Source organism: Manis pentadactyla, chromosome 3 (genome assembly GCF_030020395.1).
Source record: "Manis pentadactyla isolate mManPen7 chromosome 3, mManPen7.hap1, whole genome shotgun sequence".
Lineage (NCBI taxonomy): Eukaryota > Metazoa > Chordata > Mammalia > Pholidota > Manidae > Manis > Manis pentadactyla.
In genome coordinates, this window is record NC_080021.1 from 100,627,827 (window position 1) to 100,648,705 (window position 20,879).

General features: G+C 45.2%; 1 protein-coding gene across 1 annotated transcript; it reads right to left on the reverse strand.

The window, feature by feature from the left end:
• Window positions 1-1,256: 1,256 nt before the first annotated feature.
• Window positions 1,257-16,308, reverse strand: UCMA (upper zone of growth plate and cartilage matrix associated). Its single transcript, XM_036908090.2, is given in 6 exon segments — window positions 1,257-2,459; window positions 2,462-2,503; window positions 9,089-9,163; window positions 9,166-9,186; window positions 13,742-13,834; window positions 13,937-16,308. Coding segments are annotated over 6 exon segments (498 nt in total). The 5' UTR covers window positions 14,151-16,308; the 3' UTR covers window positions 1,257-2,406.
• Window positions 16,309-20,879: the final 4,571 nt, after the last annotated feature.

Here is a 20,879-nt window from a genome sequence, read left to right on the forward strand (position 1 = left end):
GGACTCCATCCCATAATGATCTCCTTACTTATAAAAAGAAGCAAGGGGCATGTAGTTGACAATTTAACAATGAAGCTGTGGAGCTCAGCAGTGGTTGAGGTAAACCTCTTGTCAGACCTTGTCAGAAAGAGGGAGCTTCGGACTTCACTTCTGGTGTCAGCCAGTTCTGTTTAGCCAGCTCAGATCTGCTAAGCAGCTCCTTCCTGCACTACCAAGTGTGGGACCATCTGGAGTCACATAAGTGTATTTTATGTTGCCATTATAAAGAACCAGTGTGTGTGTGACTATAAACAGAAAAAGTGGAAGGATGCATACCCAACCACTGGCAGGGCTCACCTCCAGGTGAAAGAGGCAAAAAAAGACTCCCATGTGGGATGTAACTCTCTGTGGCTTGAATTGGCTGCTTTGAACACATATTATAACTAGGATAATTTTACAGTGGGAAGATCTTGGTTTAAATAAAGGACTGGGTAAGGATGAGTAAAGCATAAGTGGCAAGTTACGTGGAGTTTTCACTTAAGTATTTTGTGCATTTTTTTCCAAGCCTGAGGAAACTTCATTACTCTCCTGGTTTCTTTTTGGAAGCATTCTTATTTGATCCAGCTTAGACACCCGCAGACAATTAAGATATGTGTTGGTAGCACAACTTTAGGTCAGATGTGTCAGTGATCCCCAAGGGGCATAATCAGAATATTTCAGACACTCAGCTACCAATCTTACTGCAGCACATGTAACACAAGGGCACTGCTTTAGCTTTTGTTGTGCTGGGACGTGTGCCCTAAGCCTGAGTCTCTATATTATGAATCCCAGGATTCCTGAGAAGAGAAAGGCTCCTCTATTCTAGGTGCCCAGGTAACAGCCTTTAATAGTAGAGTTTGTCCAGGGACCTTCCTACCTTCCCAAGGCCAGTTGAGCTCCTGCTTGGAGTTTTGAGTGAGAAAATGTGGAACGTGTGTGTGATCTATAATAAATTGCCCCACCCCTGGTGGACTATTTTACCAGTTAAGCAGCTTTTCCTCAAAGCAAAGTCCTGCACAGCCTTGGAATCCCAACCTCAAAAGCAGGCTGGCCTGGCTAGCCAGGGACCCAGGCCTTGGGGGAAGCAGAGGGCCCAGGGTGGGGACAGGGAGGTGGCTAAGAGTGGGTGCTTACCTTTCATCTAGAGTCCTTTATCTTCTGTGACCCTGGCTTAAGTTGTTCTTACTTTTCTGCATTCTTGGTGTGGAATTCCTGAAGGTAGTAGGGAGCAAGGACAGAAGCAGGATAGAGGCTGAGTCTGGGGCGGCAGGGCAAAGCGGTTGGGGGAGAAGAAAGGGGCCCTGTTATGGGCTGAATTGTGTCCCCCCCAAAAGGTACACTGAAGTCCTACCCCCCAGAACCTGTGCGTGTGACCTCATTTGGAAATAGGGTCTTTGCAGGTTGAGTGATCAAGTTAAGGTGTTAGTAGGGTGGGCTCTTAAGTCAATATGACTGGTGTCCTTTATGTCCTTTATAAGAAGAGGAGAGACCCAGACACCCAGAGGGAAGATGCCGTGATGACGGGAGGAGCCTGGAGTGATGGGCCGCACGCCGAGGGGCTGGAGCTGCCAGAAGCTGGAAGAGGCAAGGGAAGGCTCCCCACACGCCCCCTGGGTCCTGGGGGAGGGCGCTGCGGCCCTGTCAGCGCCTGCGTCCACACTCCCAGCCTCCAGACCTCTGGGAGAATAAACTATTGTTTTAAGCCACCCTGTTTGTTAGGCTTTGTTGTGGCAGCCTTAGGACACTAATACTGGGACTATGAAGGAAAGTGAGATAGATGATACCAAAACTAAATTTTGTCTGCTTTTTAGTTTTGGTTACAGTGGGCTTTGCTGTAACCCTGGCTTCTGATTTTTGCAATTTCGAAATCATAGTTGTAACTTAAGACTTCTCCAAGACATGAGGAAGCACCAAGACCTGGTGACTGTCTCAGAGAACACCAGGAGCATTTGAGTTCAAGCTTTCAAAGGCCCGCATCAGGGAGAGCGCCATTGCCACTCAGGGGAGACAAGTGGACAGGATCAGTTTGAGATCTGAGAAGATGATCCGCAGTGTTGGCTCAGCATTTTTATTTGTAAGCTCTAAGAAAACACGGCAATCTTTTCTCGTTACTATGATCCTTTTCATTCTACCAGACAGGAGTCTTACTTTGGTAACAATGGCTAAGCAAAGGGAAACCACTGTAGGTTTGGTGTTAAGAGGCCCCACAGGCATTTGCTCACCTCAGAAATCACCAGCAAAGAATTAAGCCCATGAGAACAAAAGTCATGTGTGTTTGCCACAGCAGGCTCAAGTTGAAGGGGCCTGTTTGGTGGGAAAGTGATGCTCAGACAACTGGGGTGTGGGTGTGTGTTTCAAGCTCTGTCTTCTGGGTCTGTCGAGATGAGGTCAGGTGTGGTGGTGACTATAGAGATACGATGGGTCCAGGCCGTTGTAATGCCCTGGCGCCACTGCTCGATAGCCTCGCAGCTCCTCCCTTCCTGTTCTAAGGAACAGCATGAAGTCGCCGTGTTAGGGTGGAGAGGACTCTGATCTGAGGGGAGCCACCAAGCTCTCTTAGCAGCCATCAACCCGAACAGCCTTCCCTGTGGTGACATGAATCAACGGCCTAAGTGCCCTGGTGATAGACAGAGAGTGTGAGCTGGAAGGGCCTGGGAGGTGCTGAGTCCAAAGGCCTCGTTTTACTGATCAGGCCCAATGCAGGGGAACCTCACAGAGCTGGTTGCCAAGAGGACTGAGGTCAAGGTCGGGCATTTCCAGTTCAGTGCTCTCTCCCTGCACAACCAACAAGGGGGGAGGAGCCTTATGCAGAAAATAACCCAAAGGTACCGCAGCTGAGAAACAAAATGTAGAGAAAACAGAAGGTTGCAGAGAATGTAGAGAAACCATATGGTTGCAAAAATCATAGAAGGAAATCCCTGTTAACTTCTAGTGATGGTATTATGAACAATTCTTCTATACTGTCCTGTGTTTCTTAAGCTTTAAAAATAAAAATATGTTGTTGCTCATGTGAAATCTGAGCATAAGATTGTATATCAATGATACCTTAATAAATAAAAAATAAAATAAAAATACATTTTTAAGATTAACTGGAAAAATGGATGGATGAAGCAAAATATGGGGAAATTTGGTAATTGTTGATTCTGGGTGATGGTTATATGGGGTTCATTATACTATATACTTTTCCATGGTTGAAATTTTTCTAGTAAAAGGCTAAAAAGAGTAGAAGGGAATTTTTAATGAGTAAGGCCTACTTTTGCTATCTTTCATAAGACACATTTCTTTGTGCAGTTGTAGAATTAGGCTCCTGATGCCAATTCAAGAGCCTATTATTGTTAGGTGCCACTAAAGCACAAGCAGATATAACAAGTCCTTCGATGCTTAAGAAGCACCCCTGAGGCTCCTCAAAAAGATAAACAGAATTACCACATAATCCAGCAGTTCTACTCCTAGGTATATACCTAAGAGAACTGAGAACAGGAGCAAATGAATAATAAACAGAAAGTGAGATAGGTAGGTAGGGGTGTGTGTGTGTATGAGTAATTCAGCCATAAAAAGGAATGAAGTTCTGATTGAACAGTATGATTCTGCTACATGTTCTGATTCTGCTATAACATCAATGAACCTTGAAAAACATCCTCAGTGAAATCTACTAGACACAAAAAGACAAATATTCCTACTCTGTAAATATAAGGAATAGGCAAATTCATAGAGACAGAATGCATTAGCGGTTATCAGGGGCTGTGGGAAATGGGAGTTATTGCATAATAGGCACAGTTTTTGCTGGAGCTGATGAGTTTTGGAAATGGGATGGTTCACAACATTCTAAGTGTACTAAATGTCACTGAACTGTACACTTAAAAATGGTTAAGATGGCAAGTTTTATGCTCTTTATTTTACCATAGTTTTGTTCACCCATTATAATTCCTCAACATTCACTTTCTTGGAGCAAGTACCCATGGAAAGGGTGAACATCCAACTGCTATATTATGAGAATAGGTGACATTTTCAGGTCAAGATAGCTAACCAAAGCTAGGCTCCTGACCTAGGGACATGTGGGGACCTCAGAGAAAGGCTCTAAGCACTGCTCCCAGGTGGAGGCTTCAGACAGCGTGGCTGCTGCACAGTGCTCTGTGCAAGGAAAGGAGCAACGAAAGAGAGAGGAACTACAATGAATTTTACTTTTATCAACATTTACCCTGAGGCAGCCTGAACCTACTCCACCTCTTTACTGTCTTCCTATAACAGCTCTGGGGAGAGTCCCTCAGCCCACTCTCAGTCCTCATTCCATCCGTCCACATGGGCCAGTTCCCGGATTGAAGAAGATCTCCAAGAGGTCTGTGCATTTGGTCATCCTTCATTTACAAGAACATGAGCTTTGCTGGAAGTCATGCCTAGTTCACACCCCTTCCTCACCGTGTCACCTTGGGTATTCATGTATCCTTTCTAAGCCTGAGTTTTTGAAACTAAAATGGAAACTGTAAGTCCTAAAATCCTATCAGAGAGGTGATTGTAAGACTTAGCCGTTTCAGTGCTGTGCCTCCCAGCAGGGGTGCCTCAGTGCCCAGAGCAGCTGTCGGCAGCAGTCCCCCAAGGCCTGGGTCCACCCTGCAGGCTTCATCTTGGTGGGCAAGGCCTGAAGCCACTGATATGTTTCCTCTCGCTGTGGTAAAGGACTTGCTTTCCCTTCAGTGCCTAACCACTCACCCTAACTCCTCATGAAAGGGAAAACAGTGAATATTTTCCACCCACACACTAGAGATATGGACCTGAAACATTTAAAAACAAAAAAATGTTTTTACTAGTATTATTGGGTTTGAAGAAAAAAAAATCACTGAAGGAATTTTGGAGACTACATTCTTAGCAACTTCACTTTTGAAGTCCTCAGCCTCTTGACTTTCTTGCTGTGGTGGACTTGGGAGGTAACACCCTCTTAGAGCATCTCTCAGTGAAAAGAATACAATCTCCAGGTCCATGAGGCTTGCAGGCCATGCAGCTTCTCTACAAGCTGTTTACCAAGGTAAACAAATACCCAACAGAAATATTTCCATTGGCATTACAACAGCCTGAGCGGTTCTCAGGAAAATTTGAACCCCCAGGATCCAGACCCAACACCTGTCTGCAGGCTCAGCCAGGTGCCACCTGCAAGGTGATGAGCATGGCCTGCAAGCCTCATGGACCTGGAGATTGTATTCTTTTCACTGAGAGATGCCCTAAGAGGGTGTTACCTCCCAAGTCCACCATAGCAAGTAAGTCAAGAGAGTAAGACATACTACCAATTCTCCTTAAAGTTTTCCAAAAAATAGAAGAGGAGGCAATACTCCCAAACTCATTCTATGAAGCCAGTATCACTCTAATACCAAAACCAGGCAAAGACACCACCAAAAAAGAAAATTACAGACCAATATCCCTCATGAACATAGATGCAAAAATACTCAACAAAATATTAGCAAACCGAATTGAAAAATACATCAAGAGGATCATACACCATGATCAAGTAGGATTCATCTCAGGGATGCAAGAATGGTACAACATTTGAAAATCCATCAACATCATCCACCACATCAACAAAAAGAAGGACAAAAACCACATGACCATCTCCATACTTGCTGAAAAAACATTATCGACAAAATTCAACATCCATTCATGATAAAAACTCTCAACAAAATGGGTATAGAGGGCAAGTACCTCTACATAATAAAGGCCATAGAAGACAAAGCCACAGCCAGCATCATACTTAACAGCGAGAAGCTGAAAGCTTTTCCTCTAAGATCAGAAACAAGACAGGGATGCCCACTCTCTCCACTGTAATTCAACATAGTACTGGAGGTCCTAGCCACGGCAATCAGACAAAAAAAGGAAATACAAGGCATCCAGATTGGTAAAGAAGTCAAACTGTCACTATTTGCAGATGACATGATATTGTACATAAAAAAGCCTAAAGACTCCACTCCAAAACTACTAGAACTAATATCTGAATTCAGCAAAGTTGCAGAATACAGAATTAATACACAGAAATCTGTTGTTTTTCTATATACTAACGATGAGCTAGCAGAAAGAGAAATCAGGAAAACAATTCCATTCACAATTGCATCAAAAAGAATAAAATACCTAGGAATAAACCTAACCAAGGAAGTGAAAGACCTATACCCTGAAAACTACAAGACCCTCTTAAGAGAAATTAAAGAGGACACTAACAAATGGAAACTCATCCCATGTTCTTGGCTAGGAAGAATTAATATTGTCAATGGCCATCCTGCCTAAAGCAATCTACAGATTCAATGCAATCCCTATCAAAATACCAACAGCATTCTTCAACAAACTGGAACAAACAGTTTTAAAATTCATATGGAACCACAAAAGACCCCGACTAGCCAAAGCAATCCTGAGGAGGAAGAATAAAGCTAGGGGGATCTCACTTCCCAACTTCAAGCTCTACTATAAAGCCACAGTAATTAAGACAATTTGGTACTGGCACAATAACAGACCCACAAACCAGTAGAACAGAATAGTCCAGATATTAACCCAAACAAATACGGTCAATTAATATATGATAAAGGAGCCATGGACATACAATGGAGAAATGACAGCCTCTTCAACAGCTGGTGTTGGCAAAACTGGACAGCTACATGTAAGAGAATGAAACTGGATCACTGTCTAACCCCATACACAAAAGTAAATTCGAAATGGATCAAAGACCTGAATGTAAGTCATGAAACCATAAAACTCTTAGAAAAAAACATAGGCAAAAATCTCTTGGACATAAACATGAGTGACTTCTTCATGAACATACCTCCCCGGGCAAGGGAAACAAAAGCAAAAATGAACAAGTGGGACTACATCAAGCTGAAAAGCTTCTGTACAGCAAAGAACACCATCAATAGAACAAAAAGGTACCCTACAGTATGGGAGAATATATTCATAAATGACAGATCTGATAAAAGCTTGACATCCAAAATATATAAAGAGCTCACATGTCTCAACAAACAAAAAGCAAATAATCCAATTAAAAAATGGGCAGAGAAGCTGAACAGACAGTTCTCCAAAGAAGAAATTCGGATGGCCAACAGACACATGAAAAGATGCTCCACATCGCTAGTCATCAGAGAAATGCAAATTAAAACCACAATGAGATATCACCTCACACCAGTAAGGATGGCTACCATCCAAAAGACTAACAACAATAAATGTTGGCGAGGTTGTGGAGAAAGAGGAACCCTCCTACACTGCTGGTGGGAATGTAAATTAGTTCAACCACTATGGTAAGCAGTATGGAGGTTCCTTGAAAAGCTCAAAATAGAAATACCATTTGACCCAGGAATTCCACTTCTAGGAATTTACCCTAAGAATGCAGCAGCCCTGTTTGAAAAAGACATATGCACCCCTATGTTAATCGCAGCACTATTTGCAATAGCCAAGAAATGGAAGCAACCTAAGTGTCCATCAGCAGATGAATGGATAAAGAAGACGTGGTACATATACACAATGGAATATTATTCAGCCATAAGAAGAAAAGAAATCCTACCATTTGCAACAACATGGATGGAGCTAGAGGGTATTATGCTCAGTGAAATAAGCCAGATGGAGAAAGTCAAGTACCAAATGATTTCACTCATGTGTGGACTATAAGAGCAAAGAAAACAACTGAAGGTGCAAAATAGCAGCAGACTCACAGAACCCAAGAATGGACTCACAGCAAAGGGAAGGGGACTGGGGAGGATAGGAGGGAAGGGAGGGATAAAGGTGGGGGAGGCGGAGAGAAAGGGGTCATTATGATTAGCATGTATAATGGTGGGGGTGGTCACGGGGAGGGCTATACAACACAGAGAAGACAAGTCGTGATTCTACAACATCTTACTATGCTGATGGACAGTGACTGTAATGGGGTATGTGGGGGGGACTTGGTGATGGGGGGAGTCTAGTAAACATAATGTTCCTCATGTAATTATAGATTAATGATACCAAAAAAAAAAAAAAAGTGAAGTGGCTGACTTCCTCTAACAAAGGTCACCTAAACTGGAGGCTTGTGTCCAAGGTCATGTTCATCTAAGAGCTTGCTCAAGAGCATTTTGATCTGTAAGTTTCAGAAAGACAAAACACACACAAAAATGCACTCTGGCCTGCTGGTCTGATCCCTATTTAGAAAATGTTTTACAGATTTTTGCTATGGGTGGCCCTTGAGGTCACTTACTAAGTGCAAAGTCAAATCTCACCCCAGGGGATGTTATGGTTCAGAGATAGAACCTCCCTCTCTCCTCACTCACACCCACACCCAGTGGCCTGCACTGAGGCCTTGGTGAAATCACTTGTGGGGGAGGCAGGAGCCCTAACTGTCCAAGCATTGAGGGTGGAAATGTGATTTGCCAGTTGCCTGATGAGGGACATTGGGGCAAAGGTCAGGGCTTAGTAAACAAGACACTAACTGCAGCTGGGCAGTCACGCAGGCAAGCCATGTGGAAATGTGCAGGTGCCCGCTGCTGCAGGTGAGCGGGAGCCTTCATGGCCACTGTAGATAGTGGTGTTGGAGGTGGGGAGTTTACAAGGAGGGACACTAATGGCTAGTGCTATCTGAGTTCTGTTTTTGTTTGCCTGTGCCAGTGAGATAAGATGCTGGTTATAGCAATAGGTAAGTGAAGGCTCTGGTTTTCCAGGATGAGTAGTTCCTAGTGCCATTATGTTGATGTGAATTCAACACATTTGAAAGTGAGTCTGAATTCCTCCCAATGCAACTCTCCCAGAGCTAAGCCACTAACTAGCACAGGTGCTAAGACAGAGAACACAGGCCATCCCAGTGATCCCAAGTAGGAGGAGAAGATTCAGTCAGCCACAGATTCCTGCAGCCCACGGTCCTGAGCCTGTGGTGACCTAGGTGTTCTCTCGCCTTCCATGCTTTCTCAAGTCCTATGGCCATTTTTGTGACTTTCTCCCTTTTTAAGATTCTCATTAGATATGCACTACAAAGAGCTTCTTTTGCCTCCCCCAATTAAAGTTAGGGGGGAGAAGTGGAGACAAGTCATGGTTTTCCCACAAAGCCCCACTTCCCAGAAGACATCAGCTGAAGAAGTCTTACCATCATTTTGCTCCTCCACAAAGTTCTCAAGCTCGTTCCTGTGTTCCTCGTGATACTCTCTCCACAGCTCATCAGCTGCAGCTTCTGCCTGTTCTCCACTGGGCAAGGCAAGAGGCAAGAGTTGTCCCCAGGCATAAAGGCAGCTGCATGCATTTAGGGGAGCACCAATCATTTTGCCTAAGAAACTTAATCTTGTTGGGAACGGTTGTCTGTGAAGGACCAGGATGGGCTGTCATGGAAATGGTTACTCCTGACATAGACTTTAAAATTTGAAGGACCTTGGAGGTTATCCTGAACAACTGCCTCGTTTTGCAAATGTGCAAGATGATTTAGCATCACTCAAAAAATTAACGGCATATCCAGGTATACTAGAAACTACAAACTGATGGTCATAAATGAATTCCATGAGGGAATAATCCAATTTAAAATTAATCTTTATTAATATCTTCATTCAGCAACTTTGGGCACCTTGTCACAGCCAGAATGTATGCTAGACCCTGAGATTAAAAGGCAAGTAAGAAAGATTCTTTCCCTTAAGAAGCCTATAATCCAGTTAAGGAGAAAGATATACAAGTAAGTTGCACCAAACATTATGGCTGCTGTGACAGAAACCTACACAGGCACAATGATGGCATGTGGTAGAGGGACCTGAGACCATCCTGGTATTCCTGTCCTTCAGTAATCCCCCCCCCTTATGTGGGCCCGCCCAGTGACTTGCTTCTACTAAACAGGCTATGGCAAAAGTGGTGGAGTGTGACTTCTGAAATTGATTTAACAAGGCTTTGGCTTCTGTCTTGGGCATCTCTCTCTGTCTCTGTCTTCCTCTCTTCACATGAGGGAAGCCAGCACCACGTTGTAAATTGTCTATGGAGAGGCCCACTCAAGGCAAGGACCTGGTGTCCTTAACCAGCTGTCAGCAAGGACCTGAGGCTCACCGGCAGCCATGTGAATGAACTTGAAAGCTAAGCCATACCCAGACTTCTGCCCAGCAACTGTGAGGCAATAAATGTTAGTTGTTTCAAGCTGTGAAATTTTGGGGTAACTTGTTTAAGCTGCTACATTTGGGGATCACTTGTTACACAGCAGTAGATAACTAGTTCAGGATATGGGGTGATAGGGTAAACTTTCTGGTGGTGAAATACCAACTGCAGGTATCCCTTATTTTGTAAAGAAGTGCATTCCTGTACAGCTGGCTGTAAACTTTGTTATGAGGAATCCTAATAACACCTTATAATATCGGAGGTATACATCTATGATTCGGGAGAAATGCCCTTCGTGGTAACTGAAAACGCTGAGACCACCTAAACATAGTGGCCAGTCCTTGGCGGTTGAATGAGAAGCTGGCCAGCAGTCCTTGGGCCCCAGCAGGCACCCCTGCCTGAACCACCACATCACTCCTCACCAGCAGGTGCAGCTGTGCCTCACCTGCTCTAATTTAGCCACACACAAAAAGAAAACCCTCTAGATTTTAGATTTTTAGATGTAAAATAAATCAATTTCCAGGTTCATCCATGTCTGCCCTCAAATCTTCCCACTGACTGCTTGGGTGTGAGAGCCCTGGCTGTTGGCAGGGGATTAGGGTGCTCTTGGTTGCAAGGTAGTTTCTTTTAACTGGGCTTCAACTGGGAACTCCGCAGCAGCAGGAAGGTTGTGTGTGGTGGAGAAGGAACTGGTCCTTCAGCAACTCATACCAAAGGGGGGAGACTGAGGTGCTGTCATCCCCACCAGCTTGGATGTGCAAGGGGAAGTGGTGGGTTGAAGGAATCAGAGAAACTGAGGAAAACTGGTTTCCTGCCTCACCCCTCATTACAGGATGTTGAGAAACAGGACAAGAAGCATTTCTTTGTTAAATAATAATACTGTAAACCATGTCAAGTTCTTCTTGAAAGTAAGGAGCATACAATAATTAAATGAATTAAATGCTAGTTCTTTATGTTTATATTATTTAATTTAGCCTTAATTATCTGGATCAGTGTCAGTGCAGATTCCTTAGGTCAATGCCATGTTTCTCCCACACTTGTGCCTTGACCTGCACGGTTTCAGGAATCTTTAGTCTGGTGAAGGTTATTTGTGCTCCAGTCCCTCCCAGTGCCTCACTCCTTGTCCCACATCCACACATTTCTTAGGAGTGGATTCAGTCTTGGAGATGTAGTGACCTAATCAAGATCGCACAACTGGTCAAGGCAGAGCTGGGAGTGGAGTCCGAGCCCCAGCTGCCCACACTCTGCTGCTAGCCCCAGACGCACCTTGCACAGCAGAATCCCCTTTAGGATCCACCATAACCCCCAGTATTACTCCAGGTACCAGAAAACTGCTGGTGGAGTGGGGGGAGCTTAGAGTCTAGAAAGCAGGTGTTTAATGAGCCATCACCAATTCCTAAAGTAGCATTTTCCATGCCTGTGTACTCCAGAAAAGAAACAATGTTCCAAATTGCCTTTCTGGAGGTGCCACAAAGTGAATCTTTGACTCAGCAATGAGTAAGAACAATTTAATTCTTGGAACAAGATGCCATTCTTATACTATATATCCTATGAGTTGTGTACATGCCTTCTCAAGAACATGCATTACGTAGGATTCTGCCTTTCACCCAAAAGGAGCCTGCTTCTTGACCCAGATGTCAGATGTCTGTTTCTGTTTCCAAATTCAAGTTAATCAAAGTGTCAGTGGTCCTTTCTGCAACCTGAAACATACCTGAGCACTGTTCTTCTGCCCATCCATAGGAGTGGACCAGGTGACAGCAGGTGAGCTCAGGTGCATCCTTGGTCTTCACGTGGTTGTCCTGGGCACCCCCACAATGTACACACTGAGCTTCTGTTTGAGGTGAGGGACCTGTGGCTTACTCATGCGCCTCTGCTCTGAATCAGCTTATGAGGATGGAAACTATTTGCCTCTCCGAACTTCACACCTGTTCCTACCGGAAGTCTTCCAGAAGGTTGCTTCTCTGATTTTCATCAATAACTGCCTCACCTGCATTACAGTCTCTCCAGTGTTCCTTGACATTTGCTAACTTCTAAACCCAGGTTGTGTGAGGCCTGGAGATTTTTCCAGTGTGGTTAATGCTTAAGCCAATTTAAGAAAAAAGGGAATTTCATCTCCAAGCATTTTCATCATTGAAAACAGGCCTGTTATTTTTACTGAGCACATTACCATGCTGAGTGTCCTGAGGGACACAAAGAGTTTATTCAGATGCACGTACAAGTAATGAATCAAGCCAGACTCAGAGACAGAGCTCAGAGTCCTTGGAAGAATCTCGTTTAAGGGCAGAAAACTCAAATGCATTCAAGGGTCAGAAGGTCATGGAAATGAAGGTCACTGCCTTGCAGCAAACACCAAGACCTGCTTAAGACAAGGAGACATACTTCCGAACTCAAAAGCCTACCAAATGCATTCGAATCAAAAACTTTAAAAAACAATGCTCTGGGCACTGGATTTTTGGAGAATACTATTTTTCAGAGCGTTGTACCCAGCACTTTACATACATTGATCTCTGTACAGCAAAAACAAAAAACAAAAAACAAAAAACAATGCTGACTGGCACTGTTTACAATAGCTGAGAAATGGAAGCAACCTAAGTGTCCATCAGTAGATGAATGGATAGAGAAGATGTGGTACATATACAAGATGTGGTACATATACACAATGGAATATTATTCAGCCATAAGAAGAAAACAAATCCTACCATTTGCAACAACATGGATGGAGCTAGAGGGTTTTATGCTCAGTGAAATAAGCCAGGCAGAGAAAGACAAGTACCAAACGATTTCACTCATATGTGAAGTATAAGAACAAAGAGAAAACTGAAGGAACAAAACAGCAGCAGACTCACAGAACCCAAGAATGGACTAACAGTTACCAAAGGGAAAGGGACTGGGGAGAATGGGAGGGAAGGGAGGGATAAGGGCGGGGAAGAAGAAAGGGGGCCTTACGATTAGCATGTATAATGTGGGGGTGGGGCACAGGGAGGGCTGTGCAACACAGAGAAGACAAGTAGTGATTCTACAGCATCTTACTACGCTGATGGACAGTGACTGTAATGGGTATGTGGGGTGACTTGGTGATGGGGGGAGCCTAGTAAACATAATGTTCCTCATGTAATTGTAGATTAATGATACCAAAAAAAAAAAAAAACAACGCTGACTGAGCACCACACTTCCAGGGTCTTATAAACAAGGAAACTTGGGCCCAGGGAAAGGAAGTGTCCAAGGCCACTGAGCAGCAGAGCTGTCACCACGTCCACTAACCCAGCAACCAGGCCCACACACCCTCCCTGTTGGCAGTGCCATTGCTCTTGGGTGTGAGAGTACACCATGCAATACCCCAAAAGCGCACACTGAGATATTGTGTTACTTGTCAGCTAGAACAGATATTTTTCCCCTTTACATATTTAACTTTGAAATCACGATGTGTCTCACCACTGTTAAGTGCATTTGATGTGGTACTTTCTTTTTTGTTTCTTACCGTGACAGTGTATCAATCAGAGATGTGACCTACAATTGAGGAAATGTGTGATTTCTGGTTCACAGCTGCAGTCACACTGATACCTGAGGGCCTACACTGAGCCCTTGGCCCTTCATGGTGCCCACAGCCCAGCTGACAGCAGGAGAGAGAAAGAATGGCAGGGGTAAGCTGAGAGCAGGCTGCCAGCATCCGTACCATTGACCTCGTCTCGGGATTTGGGGGACTGTTTGCCATGCTTCTTGAGGAAATTTGAGGTGTCTGATTCCTGCATGAAAACCTGTTCTACACCTAAAATCAAAGAGAGGCCAGTCACGACCAGTGCAGGCTCACCAATGCTACCACAGGAGCACGCCTGGCTGCCCTGCACCCCTGGGTGGCCCCTGCACTCACCTTCCTGGGCCTCTTGTCCCACCACCTGCTTGGTGCCCACCAACGCACCAGTCCCCTCCTGCAGCCCAGCAGGAAAGAGCACAGCAGGAGGACTACAGCACCCCAGAGGGGCCCTCACACCGAGAGGGGGCAGGAGAGACCTTCCCAGTCTTCTCTGACTTGTCCAGACCCTGTGTGGGACCCTGGGACCCCACATACCAGCCACAGAGCCCATCTTCCCAGGAAACTACCAGGGACACACACACACACGCCAGGCACAAGCTGTCTTAACAATAAGCACCCCCACCATCTACCCAGGCCACCTGAGCACCTTCCATTCCTGGAGCCTCCCCGCACTCACTGGACAGGAGCACAGCAGCTGGGAGACAGGAGCTGAAGAGCAGCTGACCCAGGCCATCTTTGGAGGGGCTGAGCCTTCAGGTGGGAACCGCAGGGCAGACAGGGAGGGTTCTGTAGCCTCAGGTTGCTGGGTCCTCACATCTGTGCCAGGCAGGCCAGGAAGGAGGGAGGTAGGAGACTGGGATGCCCCTGGGGGGCAGTGGGATGAATTCATACTGTGGCTTCCACTGGCTGCTCCTGCCCAAGCACCAGAGATGTTTTTGGCTCCTTACAAACCTTCACAGAAGCAAAGCCTGTTGTTGGTACTGGGCTGAGAATTTTGAAGTGGCCTTTCCAAGATCTGAACCCAAGCAGTTGCTGTTGGGATGCCCAGCCTAAGAATCAGGACTCCAAAGGCCAAGGGCAAAGAGCTCCTGGCATCTGCTTCAGAGAATTCAGGGACTCCAGTGCTGGAGGCTGAGGGTGAGGGGCTGGGTGGGGTCTTTGACTCAGATGTCTGGCAAGGAGGGGGACAGAAAGGCTGGAAGCCCCCCGTCAGGTTGACACTCTCACTCACAGAGCCACGGGCTGCCCTGCCGATGACCAGTGCCCCCTTCAGCCTGACACATTGCCCCTCAGCTGATGCTCACTGTCAGGCTGAACACAGACCCCTTGGCCGGAGAGCCCAGAGCTCTTTCAAGACACTGAAGAATAGGGATAGTCAGCATCCCACTGTGGAGAGAAGAGTGTGGAGTGTGTGGGCAGCCCCACAGCAGAGCAAACATCAGAAGGAGCCTAAGGCACACCCCATGAGGCAAGGAAATGGGTTCCTAGAGGTGGGATCGCTAATGGAATCAGAACTCTACAGGGTCATCAGAGCAGTCTGCTTGGAGATACGCTCTTGACATTGTCATTTTCTGTGGACCATCCTCACCTCTGTTTCCAGCTGGAGCTGCACTCTGTTCGTTGTTTAGGGTTTTCCTAATGGTGACTATCACTAGACCTAGAACACAGCCCACACCCACTGAAGCCCCCCTTTCATTAGACTTGCACGGTAACATCACAAATGTGCTGGGACCATTGACCTGAAAAAAAAAATGTCAATGGCAGAAAAATAACCAAGGCAGAGTAAGTAAAATAAACGGTTTGTTTCCAATGGAGGAATGTGCCGCTGACACCTGTGCCAGCTGTTGGAGACATTGGCTTTGACACTGGCTGACCCCCCCCAGAATGTGGGCAGCGGGGGGCTCTGCTTGATCGACCCAGGAGGAATTACACTCAGGATCCATCAGCCAGGGTTCATCTATCAGATTAACTAGATGTCACCTGGGAGAGGAAGGGCCACAGGACAGCAATTTTAATGGTTCCCCAAGTGAGAAAGTGAGTGTGCGAAGTATCTATGGTGGTGTCCTTGCAGCCCCGCATCCTGTTGCTGCCTTTTTCAGTTCCATTCATTCCAACCACAAATATTTATCAAACACCCACTTTAAGCCAGATGCCCGTGCTAGTCACTGGCTAACCAGCTTTGGGTTGACCTGTCCAGGGTCTCCGAAGCACCCTCTGACCCAGGGCGGACTCTGTCCACTGTCCGTGCAGAAAGGCTTTAGGAAAGAATCTCACGCCCCACGTAGTTCTCTCAGACCCAGCCTGAGAGACAATTGCAGGAGATGCAGGATTCACTGGGCGGAGGCTTGAAATGGGAAGTAAGCTCAGTTCTAAGACTGCGGGTTTTCACTTCATGCACACCTCAGCTAGTGGCCTGAGATTTCCACTGGCTAACCTGGTCTGCTCCAAGGAATGGTTTGGCCAGAGCTGGCTTTGGAGGATAATCTCTCAGTTCCTTCAGAACCTTCTCCCCCTCTAGACCCACTTGCCACATTTTGCACCAGCAGCTCCATGTTTCTGGGGCTGCTCACCCTGTCTGGCCGTCCTGCAGTGGCGGGCACCCTGTAAAGCAGCTAGCCACAACCCCTCAAGGCAAAGGCGTGATTCTAATGTAATGGCAATTTTGTGAGTATACTATAAGCCATTGAATTGTCCTTAACATGGGTAAATTTGATGGTTTGTGGATTATATCTCAAAAAACCTGTTACAAAAGCATATATGTAGATGTATACATTTATTATATAGTATGAAAACCTTAAGATACTAATCTATAGGGGTCTTGGGTTAGGGTGGGGGGCTTCAAAGAAGTGTGATGGCTGAGATGAATCTTGAAGGACAAGGGTTTCCAGGACCCAGTTTGAATGTAGGGCATTGTCAAAAGGTGCAGAGGAATGAGGCCCTTTTGAGGAGCTGCAGGCATTTCAGTAATACCCGAGTGTAGGAGTACGTGGAAGGGCTGAAGGCAGGCAGGGCCAAAGCTGGAGGCAGGAAAGAGTTTGGCTTTCATTACTATGAGACAGTCCAGCAGTAAGCACAGCCACAGGCCGGCTCCCTGGCTTCAGTTTCAGCTCTGGCTATAGTCAGCACCATGGCTTTGAGCAAGTTGCTATTACCTCCCTGCCTAATTCCCTCCTCTGTCATATCGGTTGATGTGAGGGTTAGAGTTAATGCACACAAGTCCTTTGAATGGAGCCTGGCATGCACAGAGCATTGCCTATGTGTTTGCTATCATGACACAGTAATGAACCACTGAATGACTTTGAGCAAGGAAATGACATGAGATATTTTAGGAACACTATTCTCCCAGCAATATGGCATGTAAGGATTTGACTGAAACAGTAGGATTTAGAGAAGGCTTTTGCAATAATCCAGATGAGAGATGACACCAGCAAAAGGCAAGAGGAGCAGGAATGGAGAGGACAGAATTTTAAAATGTTGAAATTTTTAAGATTGAGGAAATAGAATCAACAGGACTTGGTGACTAGCTAGGGGCAGTGAGGGGTTGGGAGGTGTGCATTTCAGCTGGCTCTCGACTTTCTACTTTGGGTAACTGGGTGGTCGGATGGTGAGATCATTCTGTGAGGTGGAGAAAACAGGAGCAAGTTCAAAGGACATGTCACTGGACAAATCAAGTATCTGATACTTGGGGGATTCAAACCAGGTCTTCTGATGTCAAATCGAGTGCTCTTCCAATTTTCCCACAACCATAATTTTGTGATTATACTAAGCCATCACCAAAATCAATTTTAGAAAACTCATCACCCCAAAAAAGAAACTCCATACCATTAGCAGGCACTTCCCCTTTTCCCCAACCCCCAGAGCCACAGGCAACCACTAATCTGCTTTCTGCAGAGTTGTCTATGGACCCGCCTGTTCTGGGCATTCCATCTAAACAGAGTGATGCAGTGTGCGGCCCACTGTGACCAACGTCCTTCACTTCAAATACTGTGTTCAAGGTTCATCCGTGATAAACACGAATCAGTACTTCATTCCTTATTGCTGAATAATATTCTGTGGTACAGGTATACATATTTCATTTATCCATTCATCAGTTGATAGACATTGGGTTGTTTCTACCTTTTGGTTATTATGAATAATCTGCCATGAACATTCTTGTGCAAGTTTTGTGTGGACATGTTTTTATTTCTGATGGGGGACACCTAGGAGTGGGATTGTTGGGTCATGCGGTCCATGATTAACTCTTGAGGAATTCTCACATTATACTCAAAATGTTCATCAATAAATGAACTTATCCATCTCCTTCAGTGCTGTGAGGTCTCTTTGAGGAGAAGTTTCCAAGTTGTTCAAACCTAAAGTGGTACATGGCATAGCATAAATGCTTCAGAAATGTTTATTGAATTATTAAATGAAAATACTCTTAGGTGAAGACATTAAAAGGCATATTTATGAGTTTCAGAGGGCTGTTCACAAGAAAATACCCATATAGAGACCTGAAATTTCCAAGTTTATGTATCACTGGGTATAAGGGTCCTTCTCAAACAGCACAGCCCTTAGGGTATCGCCTTAGGAGTGACAAAAGGTCTTAATGTTTTCAGCCAGAATAAACTTTGGACATATTTTGTCCTGAGTATAGACCCCTGACTTCCGTTTTCTTAGAGCATTTACTTTAGAAGACTTGCTATTATAAATTCTTTCTCTGCCCCTTTGTAATATATGCAAATCTTCTCTCAGACTCCTGCTAGTTTTACAACCCGGGAAATGTCATTCTCAAGGACTGGGAACCATCTTTTTGAAATGAAGGCATCAAAAGAGATAGGTAGCACCCCTATCTCCTAATGTCTGCCGGAGGACAGGCATGTGACTTTGATGGGCCCCTTGCTCCAACTGTGAAGGCCAAATTGTAAATGCAGGTGGCCTGCAAACCCCCAACACCAGCTCTTAAAAACTCTCCAGCTCTTTGTTTCAGCAGAGCTGAGTGTAATTTCTCCTCTATCGCAGTTTCAGTGGGCTGTTCATGAGAAGATACCCATATAGAGACCTAAAATGTCTGAGTTTATGTATTCTTCTTACAATGAGTAAAGCCTTCCTTGCCTGTTTAACTTTGGTGAAATTTTAACTTTTGACAAGGCCATTGATTCAACATATCACCTGATCCAACCGACACTGTGGTGACAACTCATGTAAGTGGAAATGGCCCTTGGGGAGTGGGTGTCCATGCAAACGATATTGCTAGATGCTATGGCTCAGTGGTAAGCATTATCCTGAAGTAAATATCTAGAATCTCATTGTCTGTACCTAATATTAAGAATGAATATATTATGTTCTTTCATTTCATTTCATTTTCAGTGAACTAAAAATAATGTTCTTGAGCACCCCCCACCCTCCACCCACTTGGTAGGGTGAATTAAGAGACTGGACCAAAAATGAAACTCATGGTGACCCTTGGAACCAGGCGATCCCCAGAACTGAGCCTCCTCAGGAGCCGCCACAGAAAATATAGATGAACACTTTCCCGCCACCTCCTTCAGTCTCAGGAGTAGTGAGAAGGAAACACCATAGACGGAACTGTGAAGGCTTGTTTGTTGGCAAGGGAGTGACAGTTTGCAAAAAGTTTCAACTCATTTAAAGTCCCTCTGGAGCTGACTGTGTTGACGCAGGTGGGAATGGAAAACGAAGGCTTCATGAGTCAGGACATTTCTAAAGCCTTTCTGATTTCTTATTTTCCTGTGAAAGACATTCATTTCTCTGAGCACTTAGCCAGAGTGTCACAGAGCTTTTTTAGAGCTCTTTTCCTCACATGCCACAGAAATATTATCAGTCACTATGAAAGTGGTGTCTAGAAGTCTCCCTGTGAAATTGAGTTTGACAGATATCTCCATTCTGAGTGAATCAGCATCACTAGCCTCACATCTTAATCCAGCGTGACCCCAAACTTTCTGGAGTCTAGAGAAAAAGTTATAAACCTTCTCTTTGCCTCACTTTCCTTGCATGCCATACCAGGAGGCCAAGAAACATTTGTCCTGCACCATGACCACCAGAATGTATGACACGTTAGCTGAGAAAAACTTTGGTAACAGCATGGAACATTCTACAGGTGCATATGGTACTGTTGTGAGATCATCCCTATCTGGGTCATTCAGCAGGCAAGCACCGTTATGGCTCTACAAGTTACTGCAGTGTTAAAATATTCCCTTATCAGTGGGTAGATAGCCACTTTCCTGAGCCATCTTCCCAATGGCCTCTACTGCCCCAGATGCCCCTGGCTGCCCCCAAAGCCCCCAACTTCCATAATCCATTATCTGTAGGGGTGATGGTTGACCCAGCAGGGAATCCAGAACCCTGCTGTACTCCCACAGCCAGCCTGGATTCTGACAGGTCAGTGTTTATCCTTTACTAGCTAAATATATTTAACATCACTCTGAATTCAGGGGTTTCTTACTACCCACTGGTCCTCTGAACTTGTTTTATATTTTTGCCACCTCTGTTCTGTTTCCCATATGAAGTGCCACCCTCACCCTCATCAAAAATCCCATACTTACTAGAAGATTCTTGTACAAGGAGGTTAAAATATCTTAATCTACAAAGGTGAAAACTTGGGTTTCAGTCCAATAAAACAGCACCACAAACATAATGGTATGTGTGTAAGAGAAAAGTATGTATCTTGGGAATGTTTTCAAAGATATGGGAACTGATGATATTGTGTAGCGGTTGACAAGAAGCCTCAGCAGGGTAGGTAGTCAAACTAACAGGCTCTAACAGGTGCTCCTGGCTTACTGAAAAATCACTTTAGAGTGGGGTACAATAAGTTTGTGATGTAAGGGAAGGGTAAATTAGCCCCATTTTTCTGAAAGAAGATCACCTTGAATGGATAGATCTTCATTGTTCTGAAAATGAATCTCTTTGGCCCATCTGAGGAAAATGTGTATAAAGATCTCTAGTGCTCTAAATGAGAAAAACCACAGCACCCTTTGTGGGAGGGGGAGGAAGGAAGACGATGGCGTGGGGAGGCAGTTGTGGTCAGTAAGGGTGGCCTTGGGCAAGTCCTCATCCAGCATTCCTGGGGGTTCTGGTCTGTGGAGCCAGAAAAGGTTGATCAGTTAAGATTGCTGAGATTCGTCATAACTTGGGCTTAAGACTCTAAGACTGAGCATCTCCTGGGGCTCCTCTCTCCCCAAAGAAATGAAGTGAAGAACTATTACTGCCTGCGGCAGCAGCCAGAGCAGAGCTCCTGGCCTCCACCACCCAGGCTCCATCTCTCGGTCTGCTGGGCCAACGTGGC